Source organism: Danio rerio, chromosome 12 (genome assembly GCF_049306965.1).
Source record: "Danio rerio strain Tuebingen ecotype United States chromosome 12, GRCz12tu, whole genome shotgun sequence".
Taxonomy (NCBI): domain Eukaryota; kingdom Metazoa; phylum Chordata; class Actinopteri; order Cypriniformes; family Danionidae; genus Danio; species Danio rerio.
This window is the reverse complement of record NC_133187.1, coordinates 51517501-51535000: the sequence shown is the minus strand read 5'-3', so window position 1 is coordinate 51535000 and position 17500 is coordinate 51517501. Positions and strand designations below refer to the sequence as shown.

The window sequence follows — 17500 nt, the reverse complement described above, 5'->3', positions numbered from 1 at the left end:
TCTATTAATATTTTTGTATGTGTAATGGCAAAACGTTTGCATGATGAGCTGTTTCTCTGTCTGCATGTAGTGCTGTGTGTCTGTATAAAATGCTTTCATTCATTTATCAAAAACGCAGCATTAGCTTATTATTAATTATTATTAATATCGGTTATTATTATTCCAGCCATGTAAAAGCAGCTGACATTTGTTTGTAGATCCTCGAAGGTGATTTTCTGAGATTTGAATACTGTTTTTGCTGTTTATTTGTTTAACATTTGCAAAGATGCAGATGTGTTCAGGTGTGTCTTCAGGTGTGTGTCTTTGCCAGTAACGTGCAGGTTTTCATGATTTGGTTAATTTATTCAATATGCAGCATTATTGTTCATAACAATAACAAATGATAATAATTATTAAAAACATTATTGGTAATTATCCAGAGCATACAGAATCCTCCATACAATGCAGAAGAATTGACACGGTGTTCTATTAATATTACTTATATTCATATTTATTTATAATTATTTTTTCATTACTAGTAAAGTCATGGAGGACGAGATCAGTACAGAAAGAGACTGACGCACTGGGGGAAAGTGTGTGTGTGTGTGTGTGTGTGTGTGTGTGTGTGTGTGTGTGTGTGTGTGTGTGTGTGTTTCTGGAGGCTTTCGAAAGACTGACTGTGTGTGTGTGTGTGTGTGTGTGTGTGTGCGCGCGCGTGTGTGTGTGTGTTTGTGCGCGTGTGTGTGTGCGCGTGTGTGTGTGTGTGTGTGTGTGTGTGTGTGTGTGTGTGTGTGTGTGTGTGTGTGTGTGCGTGTGTGTGTGCGTGTGTGTGTGCGTGTGTGTGTGCGCGTGTGTGCGCGTGTGTGTGCGCGCGTGTGTGTGTGTGTGTGTTAGCAGCATCTGTTGCTTCACAGTGTCCAGAGGGACGAGAGTGTTTCTGAATCCAGATCAGCAACAGGACAAGATGTTTCTCAAACCCTTCTCAGCTTCTGTCTCTCCGTTTCCTCCTGTGCTTGTCAGATTTTTGGGCATTTGGGGTTTTTCTTCTTCTGCGTTTGAGATTGAGTGCGAGTGAGATGTTCCTCAGCAGTAGGCATGGGATGATAGCCGTTTTCAAGGTATACCACGGTTTGGAAAAGGTTTTAAATCGGCAAGATTGTCTGCTATACCGTTCCTGAGGTATGTCTAAGAGTGTTTATTTACTTGTTTTTCAGCTTCAGTATCGGCAGCAGAAAAATATCCAAAATATGCTGCTGTGGGTCTTAAATGCATTTACACAGGTCATCATATTCATTTATTATCCATGTAAAGCTAAAGCCAATCAGTACAACCAACACATCCATCTGAGAAACCTTTAACAAAATGACATTATATTTAACAATATGGTTTGATTGTCTTCCTTTCTATAAGATTTGTTTCAAAGTTCTCCATGTTTTCATGCTTTTATGCATAAAATGGTGCAGTAATGTAGTAAAGCTTTTAAAACGGAGTCATTCTGATGGTCTGTAATTTAATATTGTGTATGCTGCATTGCATTTGTGAGAAATATTCTGTTTTGGTTTGATTTTCAGAAGACTTTTAGATTAGTATTTTATTGTGAGTGTCGATTAAATAAATGACACCAAATAAAGCATTTTACAATAATCTAGAAGTTAAAGGTAGTGACCCTCAAAATGAATATTACTCTTGATTTAGACCTCAGAATTCTGAAAATATTACATCAATGTTGTACATGCATGTTGTTATTTTAGCTTTTAAAACTCGCCTTTTTTAAAGAAAGCTTGTGCTAATAAAATATGTATGCAGATAACTAGAGTTTGCTTGTTTTGACATTATTTAAAACATGTGGTTGAGAAATATTCATTCATTCATTTTCTTGTCGGCTTAGTCCCTTTATTAATCCGGGGTCACCACAGCGCAATGAACCGCCAACTTATCCAGCAAGTTTTACACAGCGGATGCCCTTCCAGCTGCAACCCATCTCTGGGAAATGGTTGAGGAAAAAAACAATTTGAATTTTAATCGGGCAAGTGAAAAAATCCAATGGTTATTCCAAAATATTGTTAGCTTTTTGCCCTGTGATGGTCTGAAATGCTGATCAGATTCTGCTTACTCAGGCTGATCATTAATGAAGGATGTTTTACAGGCCAGAGCTCAGAGCTCAGGAGAAGAAGCAGTGATGCTGACACTCTGCTTCAACACCACTCAGAGCTCTGTTAGTGTAAATCTGCCTGATTTACTAGAGCAGGGTCACCAATCTCAGTCCCCTGCAGGGTTTAGCTCCAACTTGCCTCAACACACCTGGCTGATTGTTTCAAGTATACCTGGTAAGAGCTTGATCAGCTTGTTCAGGTGTGTTTGATTAGGGTTGGAGCTCAAATCTGCAGGACACCGGCCCTCCAGGAACAAATTTGGTGACTCCTGCACTAGAGTATCAGCATCTGTGGTCATGTACACCTCTGCAGGTGAAGTGTAGTCAGAGTATAATGGTGTCGCAGGGGTTAGGAGAGTCATTTACTCGTCAGTTATTGATTTTCACACGACTCTTCTGATTGGGGAAAAGGTGAAGGGAGAGGAATACAGGAGTACAGTTTTATTTTTGGGTGAACTAACCCTTTAACTTGATGCGGTTTTAGCTGATGTAAGGCATTTGTATGTAAATGAGCTCTTGAATATTTGATGATATGTAAATGAGCTCTCTTTTGAATATGCGCTGATATGTAAATGAGGCTGGGTTTCAGTAGTTTGTCTTGTCTTTGGTGTCAGTAAATGATCTTGAGGAAGAGTAAGGATAATTTTGGGCTGATGTATTACTGAAATGCTTTGAAATTCAAATGTTTAGATGTCACTATCAGTCTGTGAGTCTCAAGGATATCTGTAATCTAGTGTCTCCAAAACAGAGACAATATAAACATCTAGAGTTTGCAGGATTGTTTGATTTTGCCTCCTCATACTTCAGTTTCTCGTCTAACCTTCTGACCAATCAAATGGTCTCGAGTATCTGACATGCCCCGCCCATTCTTTTTTAAAGGGAGGAACTACTATATGCCACGCCCTCCCTTCATCTTCAGTTGAGATTAGCTTAGCTGAATAGAAAAAGTTCAGTGTATAGAAATTTAATCTCATTTGAGAAAAAGACTACAGAAAAATACCCCAATTAAAGCAAAACACTGACTGTGATGCAACACTCGGGATCATTAATATTCGTGCAGCATTTGATTGGCCACAAGGTGTCTTAGTGAGATTACAGCAATGCTACACGCTTCCTGAGTTTAACAGCTGATTGTGTTCACATTTAGTTTCCTTCATTTGAGATTACAGCAAATCTCCTGTAATTATTACTCTCTCTGTGTGTGTGTGTACGTGTTTTTGTGACATATCAGGACACAGATCTGTATAATGACATGGGTATGACACCGGTATTACTAAAAGCAGGTGAAATATGAGGACATTGGTGACGTCTTCATTTCTCAAAATGCTTCTAAATCCCACCGGATGAGTTTAATCAGAGAGTAAAGCTGCACACAGTCTGCTGTGATGGTTGGGTTTAGGGGTGGGGTGGGGTGGGGGCAATACAATATACGGTTTGGACTGTATAAAATGAATGGAAACCTATGTAATGTCCCCACTTTTCACAAAAACAAACATGTGTGTGTGTGTGTTTAGGTTTGTCCCGCTGTGTGCTGTCTGCAGTGCTGTTGGTGATGCGGGAGCGGGATCTGCAGCTTCAGCCCAGCGTGCGGCACTGGAGCCCGAAGCATGTGGGCCGCTGGCTGCGCGAGGAGGGCTTCTGCGAGTACGTGGACCTGCTGTGTAATAAGCACCGTCTGGACGGACGCAGCCTGCTGGCGCTGAGCGAATATGACCTGCGCTCGCCGCCGCTGGAGCTCAAGGTGCTGGGAGACATCAAACGGCTGATGCTGTCGCTCCGAAAACTGCAGAAGAAGAACAGCGACGTGCTGGAGGAGCTGGGGCTGGACACACACACTGCACAGGGCGGAGCAGGTCAGCACACACACACACACACACACACACACACAAAGTGATGCAGTGTGTGTATGCTTACTAAAAAGGTCTCTAATCTAGTGTTGAGCTGGGAGAGTGTGTCAGACATTATCAGGAGGCTATTCTAGACTTCAGGAGCCATACATGAGAAGACTCAACCTCCTTTAGTGGACTCTGCTATTCAGAAGGCCTGAGTTTACAGATCTTGAAGAGCGGGTGGGGTTGTAGCGAGACAGAAGCTGGTCAGATAAGCAGGAGCTGGGTTATTTACAGCTTTACAGGGAAGCAGCAATAATTGATGATCAATACAGAACTGAACAGCAGGAGAACACTGGGAGATGCGGGACATATCTGCTGGAGCTGCAGCTTCACTGACTGAAGGTTATTAATAGAGGATGCTGGACCACCAGCCAAGAGCATTACAGTCATCTAATATAGAGCTCATAACATCATGATCTAGCTTCTTCTGAGAGTGAGAGCATTCTTCATAACTTATTTGAAGATATTGCTCAGATTAAAGAAGGCAGATTTTATGACCTGGGAGATCCGATGTTCTGGAGGTAGGTTGCTCTCTAATGGAGCGTTTCCACTGAGCGGTACGGTACGGCACACAGGGTGTCTGTGTGGTCTTAAAAAGTCTTAAATATCAAAAACTACATTTTAGGCTTTAAAAAGTGTTAAACTCACTGAAATATTGTGTTGTGGGTCTTAAATCATTTTAAACGGGTCTTAATTCCCATATGTCCAAGTAAAGCTACCCAATCTGGCCAACACTCAATAACAAATCCATCTCAAAGCTAGGGCTGTGCAATTAATCGAAAATCCGGTTTCCATTTTGGCTTCTAACAATTATGAAAACTATTAATGGAGATAAAGGATTATTGCATCATATACCGCCCTCTTCCGCTTGTACACGTGTTGCGCTGCAGAGCTCAGTTTCACTGCGCATCGTTCACTGATGTACATTACAATCATTCATGTTTTCAAAAGCGCGAATGAGTCCGCGGCGTACACGCGCAGCATGCGGTCTCATTCACACACCTCAGAGACGAGCAGAGCACACACACATCTAAAGTCATCTTAATGTGAGCGCTTTAATGGGCAAAAGTGTGTCAGAGCGCGGTGTTCAGTGATTATTCATATTAATCCTTATTTGTGTATTAAACAAACGAGTTGAGAATCAAAAGACACGTGAAGGAGAAACCATTAAAGCGCAGCGCGCAATAATCCTGCTGCTTTTATCATTGATCAAACAACAACAGGAGAAAGTCCCTCACTGCTCCTGACTGGAGGACTGCTGCAGCTGCAGTGTGTTTCTGACAGTGAAGATGCTCACGTTTGTTTCATCTCTTTATTCTATTGTATTTATTTCCCTGTCCTTATTTACAGGAGGAAAATAACTGCATACAGCTGAAGTCAGAATTATTAGCCCTCCTGAATTATTAGCGACTCTTTTCCCCACAATTTCTGTTTACTGGAAAGATTATTTCTTCAACCCATTTTCCAAACATAATAGTGATAATAACTCATCTCTAATAACTGACTTCTTTTCTCTTCACCATGATGACAGCACATAATATTAGACTAGATATTCTTCAAAATACAATCATTCAGATTAGAGTTTGATTCAAAGGTTAGGGTAATTAGGCAAGTCATTGTATATCAGTAGTTTCTTCTGCAGACAATCAAAAATATATATAGCTTATGGGGGCTAATAATATTGACCTTTACATTTCAAAACATTTAAACCTGCTTTTATTCTAGCCAAAATAAAACAAATCAGACTTTCTCCAGCAGAACAAATATTAGAGGAAACACTGTGAACAACTCCTGAATCTGTTCAACATCATTTGGGGAATATTTATAAACGGTCATCATAAATTTACAGGAGGCCGAATCATTTTGACTTTAACTGTAATCGTTTTGAATAATCGCGATTATAATTATGAGCAAAATAATCATGATTATGATTTCCCCCATAATGCAGCAGCCCTACTCAAAACATCTTATTTTTCCTGTCTGAGATTTTTACTGCACAGAGAGACGATTCTCAACTGCTTTTCACAACAAATTCTCTAAATTAAATTAAATTAAATTAAAAACTGAAGCAACACATCCCTTTACACGATCTTCCAGAACTACAAAAACTATTTACTGAAGTAGCCAGGCAAACAGAAGAAATCCTAGCCCTGTATAAGTCTAAAATTACATTTATAATGATCTTAGAAGGGTCTTAAAAAGCCTTACATTTGATTTGAACACACCTGCAGAGCCCCTGGGTACGGTTCAGTATGCTTTTATGGCTGTTTCCACTGTCAAAAGGTACCAAAAGCGAACCGTGCCGTACCACTTTTTGGAGACACTTTTGAAAGAGCACCTAGCGCAACAATAGAGAACCAAAAGGCGGAGCTAGACGCACAGCTGAACGCTATTGGTTTACAGAAAAAACGTCACTCACACATACACAAGCAGGAGAATGAACACAAAGGAAGCGCCATGTTTTAAACACACAGCTGAGACATTACACCATAATATGCCTGAAAGCCACAAAGCCATGAAGGTCAAAGTCTGCCGTGTCCTGCTGCTGTTTTACTAGAAGCACAGCACACGTCTATATCTGAAATAAGGAACTTGTTGAGCTGATTATGATAGCGCGTGCGTGAAGTGCTTCTGACACCTGATGTATTCAGACATGGACCGACGCGAGAGTGAAGCGCAACAGAACACAGAAGCCGAGGATTCCTCCAGCTAGAGCTGACCTGAAATCAAGATCTCCATAAACTGAACATTTGACCTCCATCACGATTAATAAAGCATTATTTATTGATTTCTTGATGATTTTTTCAGGTTTTGTTCAGTAAACACACTCACTCGCATATTACGAGAGTTCTGAATGAAGGGTGCGTTACCTGATCTTAAACGATTGAAGGAAACCTGCAGCATCTGTGAGTGAACATCTCAGGGTAAATCTGGCGCAGTCATCGTCAGTGTCGCGCAGTCGTGTGATGGGCAGTTACAGTTTTTGAGAAGTGCGCAGGTATACGAGCTATATATCATGTGACTCCACACGCGATAGTAAAGGAACTGAGACACATTGACCTGGAAAATGAGATGGAGTATACAGCAGTCTCTGAGTGACGATTTCCATCACTTCTCCATTAATCGCCTCGCTCTACTTTCAGCAAACAAACCATGAACACACCGCCATGATGAGCTCTGACCATCAGCTGCTGGACTACAGAGGCTCCAAGTGCTGCTGCAGATCACACACACACACACACACACACACACACACACACACACAGATGATGCTCTGCTCTGACGCTGGCCTATATGTCCTGCTGTTTCTGAACAACTCAATGTCTCTGTGTGGAGTTTATCTGTAATTACTATCATAGCGGGGACTGTAAGGGTCTGTGTGTGTTCAGATATGATCATTTATTTACTTTATGTAATTGCAGACGTTACAGTAGGCTATTGTGTGTGTGTGTGTGTGTGTGTGTGTGTGTGTGTGTGTGTTGTCAGGCGGTGTGGACTGGTTGTGTAACGGTGACTCCGCTCGTGACTGTGACTCTGTGCTGGACACACTCGGCGGGGATCTGCAGTACAGTAACGGTAAGCAGAAGCAGATGCGGCGTCTGGATCCTGAGGTCTGGAAAACCGTCCTCAGCTCCGTCTACGTGGCGTTCGTCTTCGGCTTCACCTCATTCGTCATGGTGATCGTCCACGAGCGTGTGCCTGACATGAGGACGTACCCGCCGCTGCCCGACATCTTCCTGGACAGGTCAGTACCATCTTCATCATCATTATTATTGTGTGTGTGTGTGTGTGTGTGTGTGTGTGTGTGTCTGTCTGTGTGTCTGTCTGTGTGTCTGTCTGTGTGTCTGTCTGTGTGTCTGTCTGTGTGTCTGTGTGTGTGTCTGTGTCTGTGTCTGTGTCTGTGTCTGTGTGTGTGTGTGTGTATGTATGTGTGTGTGTGTGTGTGTGTGTGTGTGTGTGTGTGTGTCTGTGTGTGTGTGAGTGAGTGTGTTTGTGTTTGCTTGCTTTGTTTCTGACCTTTGACCTGGCTCTGCTCTTCCTCCAGTGTTCCCAGAATCCCCTGGGCTTTCGCCATGGCTGAGGCCTGTGGAGTGATCCTCTGCTGCATCTGGCTGCTGGTGCTGCTGCTGCATAAACACAGGTAACACACACACACACACACACAGGTCACACACACATGCACATATATGCACACACCTACATGCCTACAACATGCACACACACAGACACATTTGCACGCACACACATCCGTACAACATACACACAAACACATATATATATGCACACACACGCCTACAACAAGCATACACACACGCATATAGACTCACACAAACATATACATGCACACATACACATGCACACACAAACTCAGACACATATGCGCGCACATGCATACAACATGCGCACACACACACACACATATATATGCACACACTTAGACTCACACACATATGCACACATACACAAACACATGCTCACACATGCATACAACATGCACACACATATGTATGAAAACACACACACACACATATGCATACAACACACACACATCCATACAACATGCGCACACACAAACATGTATGCACACACATTCATACAACATGCACACACACATGCCTATAACAAGCACACACACACACACACACGCACGCAAACACATACACACATATATTCACACAAACATGTGTATGCACACACATATGCACACAACACACACATACATGTAACATGCATGTACACACACACAAAAATACAAACAGAGCTCCTCATAATCGTGTGTGTGTGTGTGTGTGTGTGTGTGTGTGTGCAGGTCTATTCTGCTGCGGCGGCTCTGCAGTCTGATGGGCACCGTCTTCATGCTGCGCTGTATTACCATGTTCGTGACGTCTCTGTCTGTGCCCGGACAACACCTGCAGTGCACTGGCAAGGTGAACACACACACACACGCACATATTTGAGTGATTGATGCACAAATGAAAGCCCCGCCCCCTACTCAATATTCAGTTTCACCTGGAAATCCATCAACACACTGAAGTAATACACTTGTGCTTGTGCGTTTGTGTGTGTGTGCGCGTGTGTGTGTGTGTGTGCATGTGTGTGTGTGCCTGTGCATGTGTGTGTGTGTCAGATATACGGGGACGTGTGGGCGAAGCTGCAGCGGGCAGTGGCCATATGGAGTGGGTTTGGGATGACTCTCACTGGCGTGCAGACGTGTGGAGACTACATGTTCAGCGGACACACCGTCGTCCTCACCATGCTCAACTTTTTCGTCACTGAATGTAGGTGAACACACGCACACACACACACAGTTTTCTGTTTATGTTTTGATTTGTATTTTTAAAATGGTGTGTGTGTGTGTGTGTGTGTGTGTGTGTGTGTGTGTGTGTGTTGTCAGACACGCCGCGCAGCTGGAACTTCATCCACACTCTGTCGTGGGTGTTGAATCTGTTCGGGATCTTCTTCATCCTGGCGGCTCATGAGCATTATTCCATCGACGTCTTCATCGCCTTCTACATCACCACCAGACTCTTCCTCTACTACCACACACTCGCCAACACACGCGCGTACCAGCAGAGCCGCCGCGCGCGCATCTGGTTCCCCATGTTCTCCTTCTTCGAGTGTAACGTCAACGGCCCCGTGCCCAACGAGTACTGCTGGCCCTTCAGGAGACCCACACTGCTCAGGAGACTCATCGGCTGACACACACACACACACACACACACACACACACACACACACACACACTAAACACATATACACTCTACACATATGCACACACACTCACACAAAACACAAACATATACACACAGTAAAATATACACAATCATATCCACACACACTAAACACACACACATCACATACTAAACACACACTCTACACATACTAAACACACTGTACGCACACACACACACATACATACATACTAAAACACACACAAACATAAACACAAATACACACATAAACATACTCGCACTTAACACGCGCACACACACACAGAAAAAACACGAATATATACACACACACACACACCCTAAACACAAACACACCCACTAAAACATACACAAACATAAACACAAATATACACACATGTAAACACACACACACACACACACACACACACATATATATATGCGCACACACTTACACAACACACACACTAAACATACCCAATCATTACACGTATATATACACGCTAAACAGACACACACACATTAAAATACACAAACATAAACACACATATATACACAATATACACACACTAAACACACTTCACACACACACACACACACACTAAAACATACACGACCATAAATACATTTATACACACACACACACACACACATATATATATACACACACACACACACACACTCTCTTACACACACACTGGCTATGCAGAGTGCTCCTGAGGTGCCATGATGTGGAGGAGGCCAAACACACACACACACACACACACACACTCCTGAAGGATTTCTATGAACTGGACTGGCTAAGGCCAGAACACACACACACACACACACACACACACACACACACGCACACACTCCTGATTGATTTCTATGAACTGGACTGGCTGAGGCCAGAACACACACACACACACACACACAGTATTTTCCTCCAGATATGAATCGTCAGTGTTTGATCTTCAGAGACTGTAAATAATGCAGAAATGAAGATCTCAGGAGTGTGTGTGTGCGCGTGCGTGTGTGTGTGTGTGTTCTGTAAATCTTCATTCATGCTATCTGCATGTGTCTGAACTGAAGGAAACACATCAGTGCCATCTCTTCATCTCCAGCGTTTGTAATGCAGACGCTGTAGTGTGTGTGTGTGTGTGCGTGTGTGCGTGTGTGTATGACTGAGTCCTGCAGATCTGGACTCTACAGTCTGGCTTCTGCTGCTGAGGGACAGATACAGGCCTCTTAAAGACACAGTACACACACACACACACACACACACACACACACACACCATCAGTGCTGTAGTCTCTCAGTTACTGTGAAGCTGCCCTGGACTGATCATCATCTTGAACTAGTAACTCATCACCTGTGTGTGTGTGTCTCCTGATGAACACGCATGGAGATAGTCTGAGGCATGCTGGAGAAGCACAGCCATTGACTTCAGCAGTATTCAGTATGCAGTGGAGATCAGTGGCTGTGTGGAGATCTGCTGAGTGAACAGTGAGTAGATGTAGATTTGGTGTACTGTCTCTTTAAGAGGCTCTGCAGTGTAGGTGTTGGTAACAGTAGATAGTTGACGTTGTGAATCTCTCATGTGATCAGTCTGAGTGTGAATACTGAGATGATGTCCTGCTGCAGCTCTCTCGGACGGCTGTGTGTGCAGCTGAAGGCTGTGTTCAGTGTCGTGTAGGTCTTAATGCCATGTGCTCTTGCTGTTTTTATACATGTTGGCAGTGTTAGTGTGTGTGTATGAGTGACGAGATCAGTATACTGTGTTGGAGAGCTGTTGAGTTCATCTCACAAAACATGGACTGATCATATTTACCCTGCTATACAGAGCAATAATGATGATAATAGTGATATAAGCTGGCCACTTTATTAGGAACACCTGCTTATTAATGTCTACTCGGCCAATCACATGGCAGCAGCTCACTGCATGTCGGCATGTAGACATGGTGAAGAGGATCTGCTGCAGTTCAGAGCGAGCATCAGAATGGGGAAGAAAGGGGATTTAAGAGACTTTGATCGTGGCATGGTTGTTGCTGCCAGACGGGCTGCTCTGAGTATTTCAGAAACTGCTGATCTACTGGGATTTTCACGCACAACCATCTCTAGGCTTTACAGAGAATGCTCCGACAAAGAGGAAATATCCAGTGAGCGGCAGTTCTGTGGGTGCAAATGCCTTGATGATGAGGCCAGAGGTCAGAGGAGAATGGCCAGACTGGTTCAGACTCGCTTGAAACAGTTGGGTTAATAATAACCCAACAGGTAACCCAATGATTGGTTGTTTTAACATTTGAGTTTAACCATACAATTTGGGTTACAAAATAACTCATTTGTTGGGTAATTTAATCTAATCTGAAAGTTGAATCTAATCTAAACAAATATTTACCAAATAGTGGCTTAACCACTAATATCTCAAATATGTGAATCATTTCCTTAAAAAACTGTAGAAATGAACACGGAGGTAGAGAAAGCGCTTTAACAGTATTTAGATCAGCTGTGAAGCGCGCGTTTGTATCATCAGATTAAGAGTGTTAGTGAACGGATATAAAAACATGACTCGGAGAGGTCATTTGATGAAAACAACGGTGTTAAAGTAAACGTTATACCGCAAAAACAACACAACGCATGCATATTAATACAGCTGTTCTGTCAGTTAAACCAGCTGACTGTTGAAATTCAACATTTTTAACCCAACTGGTTGAGTTATTAATAAATAACCCAATAACATTCAAAATAACCCAACAAAGCACCAAATATTTTTAAGTTAAATAAATAACTCAACCTTTTTTAGATATTACAATTCACACAGACTCACCAAAACTGGACAATAGAAGATTGGAGAAACGTTGCTGCTCTGATGAGTCTCCATTTCTGCTCACACATTCAGATGCTCGGCTCAGACAACATGAAAGCATGGATCATCCTGCCTTGTATCAGCGGTTCAGGCTGGTGGTGGTGGTGTAATGGTGTGGGGGAGATTTTCTTTGGGTCCATTAGTACCAATTGAGCATCAACGCCACAGCCTACCTGAGTATTGCTGCTGACCATGTCCATCCCTTTATGAGCACAGTGTCTCCATCTTCTGATGGCTACTTCCAGCAGGATAACGCAGCATGTCATGAAGCTCAATCATCTCAGACTGGTGTCTTGAACATGACGATGAGTTCACAGTACTCAAATGGCCTCCACAGTCACCAGAGCTCAATCCAATAGAGCAGCTTTGGGATGTGGTGGAACGGGAGATTGGCATCATGGATGTGCAGCCGACAAATCTGCAGCAACTGTGTGATGCTATCATGACAATATGGAGCAAAATCTCTGAGGAATATTTACAGTAGCTTGCTGAATCTATGAAGGATTAAGGCAGATCTGAAGGCAAAAGGGGTCCGACCCGGTACTAGTGAGGTGTACCTAATAAAGTGGCCGGTGAGTGTATAATGTGTGCGAGAGAGAGAGAGAGAGAGAGCTGTGGGGAAAACAGCTAAAAATTCTTCATTTATTTATTAGGTATATATAATGCATTGTTATGTATATTAAATGTTTTATTTATTTGGTTTGCTAATATCTGTTTATTTTGTAAAGGTCTAATGACATTTCAGATCTCAATGAAAAATACTGTTGTCATTTGGAAGTGTTAGAAGATTTATAAGTAGTTGTAAAGTAGGTGATGGTTATTATTTTTGTAACCAAATATTCAGTTAAACTCTTCTGAATTATTAGTATTGTGTTGTCTAAAAATGAGTAATAGCATGACACTTTTTAGATATTTCAAGCACAAAAATAACAAATGAAGCAGTAAAATCCTAATATTCGGGTGGAAGAGTAGTTCACAGAATTTAAACTCAAACACAAAAATCAAGAGTTGTTTAAGATCTTTTAATACTCTCTCTCTCTCTCTCTCTCTCTCTCTCTCTCTCTCTCTCTCTCTTTCTCTCTCTCTCTCTCTCTCTCTCTCTCTCTCTCTTTCTCTCTCTCTCTCTCTCTCTCTCTCTCTCTCTCTCTCTCTCTCTCTCTCTCTCTCTCTCTCTCTCTCTCTCTCTCTCTCTCTCTCTCTCTCTCTGAGCTGTGTATTACTGTTGTTGTTGTTGTTGTTGTTGTTGTTGTTGTTGTTAGTGATGGTCAGAGGATATTCTGATCAGATTAATATGAGTGCAGTAATGCGGTGTTCATCATCATCCTTCTGCATTATTTGTATGTCAGCAGCAGAAGTGTGCAGTGTTGCTGTCATGTTTCCTCCTCTATATGATGGTCTGTGTTTTGTGAGATTCACACTCGTGTTGTCGTCTTCACTGTGGGCTTTCTCCATGATTATCAGTGTGCTGAAGAGCCAATAACGCCAAACTCTGGAGTGAGTCTGGATATTCAGCCTCCTCATCATCATTCCAGCTGCCAATGCTCTGTGTGTGTGTGTGTGTGTGTGTGTGTGTGTGTGTGTGTGTGTGTGTGTGTGTGTGTGTGTGTGTGTGTGTGTGTGTGTGTGTGTGTAGATGAACACTGCTGTCAGATTCGCTATTATTTAATGAGGTTTATGATAAAGAGCAGAAGACTGGTCATGTGTCGTGTCTTCATGCATGTGTCATGGTGTTTTATCCTGATGTGAGCAGGTTTTCTCTTTCAGCTCTTTTAATTGTGTGTATCCTCCAGCTCATGGAGTCAGTGATGGAGATGATGAGTACAGTTCTTATGTTTCCCTCTTGTACAGAACTCAATAATGAATCACTGCTGAACCACAGACACATGTTCAGGGCTTTGGAGGAGACGGTTTGATCTTTGGCCAAATAAACGCTCCAGTTTCTCACTGCTTTATGATGTGGACTCTCACTGCTGCTGAGATGGAGTTTCTGTCCATTACATCAGTTCAGTTGATCTGTGTTCCTCCAGCGCCTCTCCAGAGTGTGTGTCAGCAGATGAACACAGGAGTTCTGGAGAACTGAAGCGGAGTCAGTCCAGTGTTCAGAGCTGAAGCTCAGTTCAGTTCAGTTCAGATCAGTTCAGTGTGCTTTCATCTTCACTGCTGAGAGTCCAAACACTGAAGAGCAGATCCATCCATGAGCAGAAACACAAGACCCAAACCAAGCAGAACAGTGGAGGAACAACCTTCACCAACTGACCAAAGTGAAGGAGAGAAACCTGGAGAGGAACCAGGCTCAGTTAGGCTCCACCATTCTCCTCTGGCCAAACTTGCCATGCGGAGCTGCAGGCTGGACGTCCAGTGAGTAGGCGGGTGTTCAGGCTGGCCCTTCAGGATTAATGCGGAGACTCGTCTGTCACTGGGGTCTTACAGGAATCAGTCTCGCACTCTCCACTCCTCCATGAACACCACAGCAGCTGCTCAGGATACGGCCTTGTCCAGGATTATGGAGACCTCTGGAGGTCCTTGGCATCATCTCTTCACAGGTCAACTGAACTAATAACTGATCTAAATAACGCTTAAATGTGATGTGGAGCAGAGTTGACAGAAACAGTTGACTGTACCGGTGACAGGGCTGAGAATAACAGAGCTGACCATATCCAGATAACACCATCACGGAGGTGGCCTATTCCAGCATCCCGTGCTTCAGCTCCAGATTAACTCAGACCAGACTGATGTTTATTTAACTCCGTGATCACGCTATAAGATGAACACTAGACATAATTAAATGACTGTATTCGGTGCTCAGAATAGGAGCAGTAGAGTGAAGCCTCTGCTAATGCATCCATGTGCACGACGTCTTTCAAAGCAAAATGTCCCTGAATAAGTCACACAGACAAACATTCATTACAGACACAGTCTGGCTTTTATTTAGAAATCATTCATTCATGTGTGTGGACTATGGGGGAAACCCATGCCAACACGGGGAGAACATGCAAACTCCACACAGAAACACACACTGACCCAGCCGAGACTCAAACCAGAGACCTGAGTGCTGTTGAAGCGATCGTGCTGCCCACTGCGCCACCGCGCCGCCTGTAATTATTAAAACTGTTGTAATAATCAGTCAGTTTTGAGAGCTGCAGGTCATACGCTCCTGATGTAAGATATTCATTTATTTGGGAATCTTCCACAATTGTTTTATGACTTTATTCCTGTTATTATGAATCTTATTTGACAATAAAAATGTGTTTCGATTATTAAGGCTGTCACAACTTGGTGGCTCAGTGGTCAGCACTGTGGCCTCACAGCAGGAAGGTCTCTGGTTTGAGTCTCGGCTGGGTCAGTTGGTGTTTCTGTGTGGAGTTTGCATGTTCTCCCCGTGTTGGCGTGGGTTTCCTCCAGGTGCTCCACACAGTTCAAACACATGCGCTATAGGGGAACTGATCAACTAAACTGATGATGAATTGTGAATTGTGAATGAGTGCGTGGGTGTTTCTCAGTGCTGGGTTGCAGCTGGACGGCATCTGCTGTGTAAAACATAAAACATGCACGGGAATAGTTGGTGGTTCATTCTGCTGTGGTCACCCCTGATGAATATTGGGATTAAGCTGAAGGAAGATGAATGATTGTGTCACAAAATCAGCATATTTTAAAATAATAACTAATATTTGTGTAAATAACGACACATTAAACAGCTAAATGATGATTGTGTTTGATTATTAGCCTATTAATGACTTTTACAATAATAAGAGCTGCATTAGTTGAGTATCGGCCTCTCAGAATGACACAACAGTGAACAACATTTGCTTTATTAATTTAACTTTAATGTTCAATAGTGTATGAATGCAGACTGTCGGCCAGCGGGCGCCAACCCTGCTCCTGGAGATCACATCCAACCTTGATCAAACACACCTGAACTAATTAATTCAGGCCTGAAGCAGCACTCGATCATTACAGACAGGTGTGTTTGGTCAGGGCTGAAAGCTACTGGAGGGAATGGGATGATCTCCAGGAACAGGGTTGGTGACCCCCATACATATTTACTATATATTCGCTCAGGCATATCCGGGCTGGCTCAGGGGTCTTGCAGCGGCTCCAGTGTTGTGTTTGTCAGCTTTAGCATCAGAGCTAAGCGGATTCTCCGTCAGTCGCTGGTAAACCGCGGCGCATAATCCCCGGTCAGTGCCGCTACCGCCGGTAACCGCTGCTCTGCTGCTGCTGGTGAACTGTACAGAGGTCATCTCAGTATATTAGCATGACAGTTGTTGTTGTTGTTCGTTAATAAAGATTGGTCCTGCTTTACTGAAGGGGTTGTCGGAAACAGACTTCAGTTATTATTCTCGGCAGCAGCAGTGATGATGATGATGATGATGATTAATATTTCATTACAATGTCATCAATTATTAAACTTTATAATGTATTAATGTGATTAGAGTACAGTAATATATGTACAGAATGTCATATCAGTATAAGGTAAAGATGAGACTGTCCTTTTGTGTTGGTTTGCTTAAAGTGCTGGACTGTTGCATAAATTACTGCATCTTTAATAATAATAATAATAATGATTATGATGTTCTTCATTATTCATTTGAGATATACGAGTAAATGTGAGATATTGCGAGTGTGATTGACCTGTAGTGTAGTGTGTGTGTGTGTGTGTGTGTGTGTGTGTTATATATCAGAGGGAATATAATAATCATAATAAATGAGCAGTGATGATTATTCTGAATTATAATTTAATATCAAACTTTCCCAGGTTTATCATGAGCTTAGAGGAAAACATGAGGAGTAGCTGATGATGAGCTGCTGAGATATCAGGAAATAACACACCTGAAGTGACTGTGTGTGTGTGCGTGTGTGTGTGTGTGTGTTTGTTTCAGGAGTAATGTCGGTTCCTCCAGTGTATGCAGACCTCGGAAGAGCTGCAAAAGACATCTTC

The 17500-nt window shown here is 42.8% G+C and overlaps 2 protein-coding genes across 5 annotated transcripts in view; both read left to right on the top strand.

Moving 5' to 3' along the window:
* zgc:175139 overlaps nucleotides 1–17500 on the top strand; it is a 28934-nt gene that overhangs the window by 2372 nt on the left and 9062 nt on the right. The window contains 6 exon segments of one of the 2 annotated variants that reach the window (NM_001114902.1): nucleotides 3646–3984; nucleotides 7510–7768; nucleotides 8069–8164; nucleotides 8834–8951; nucleotides 9152–9302; nucleotides 9419–9803. In NM_001114902.1, the coding sequence (NP_001108374.1) occupies nucleotides 3684–3984; nucleotides 7510–7768; nucleotides 8069–8164; nucleotides 8834–8951; nucleotides 9152–9302; nucleotides 9419–9723 (1230 nt within the window). In that variant the 5' untranslated portion in view covers nucleotides 3646–3683 and the 3' untranslated portion in view covers nucleotides 9724–9803. 2 annotated transcript variants of the gene reach the window in all.
* The window catches only part of LOC141376901 (non-selective voltage-gated ion channel VDAC2-like), a 10070-nt gene continuing 9057 nt past the window's right edge, over nucleotides 16488–17500 (top strand). For 2 of the 3 annotated variants that reach the window (XM_073919049.1, XM_073919050.1), the window contains exons 1-2: nucleotides 16671–16739; nucleotides 17442–17500. The exon at nucleotides 17442–17500 is cut by the window's right edge and continues 13 nt beyond it. In XM_073919049.1, the coding sequence (XP_073775150.1) occupies nucleotides 17447–17500 (54 nt within the window). In that variant the 5' untranslated portion in view covers nucleotides 16671–16739; nucleotides 17442–17446. Of the gene's footprint in view, nucleotides 16581–16670; nucleotides 16740–17441 lie in introns of those variants that run through there. The other variant, XM_073919051.1, reaches the window with a different exon arrangement.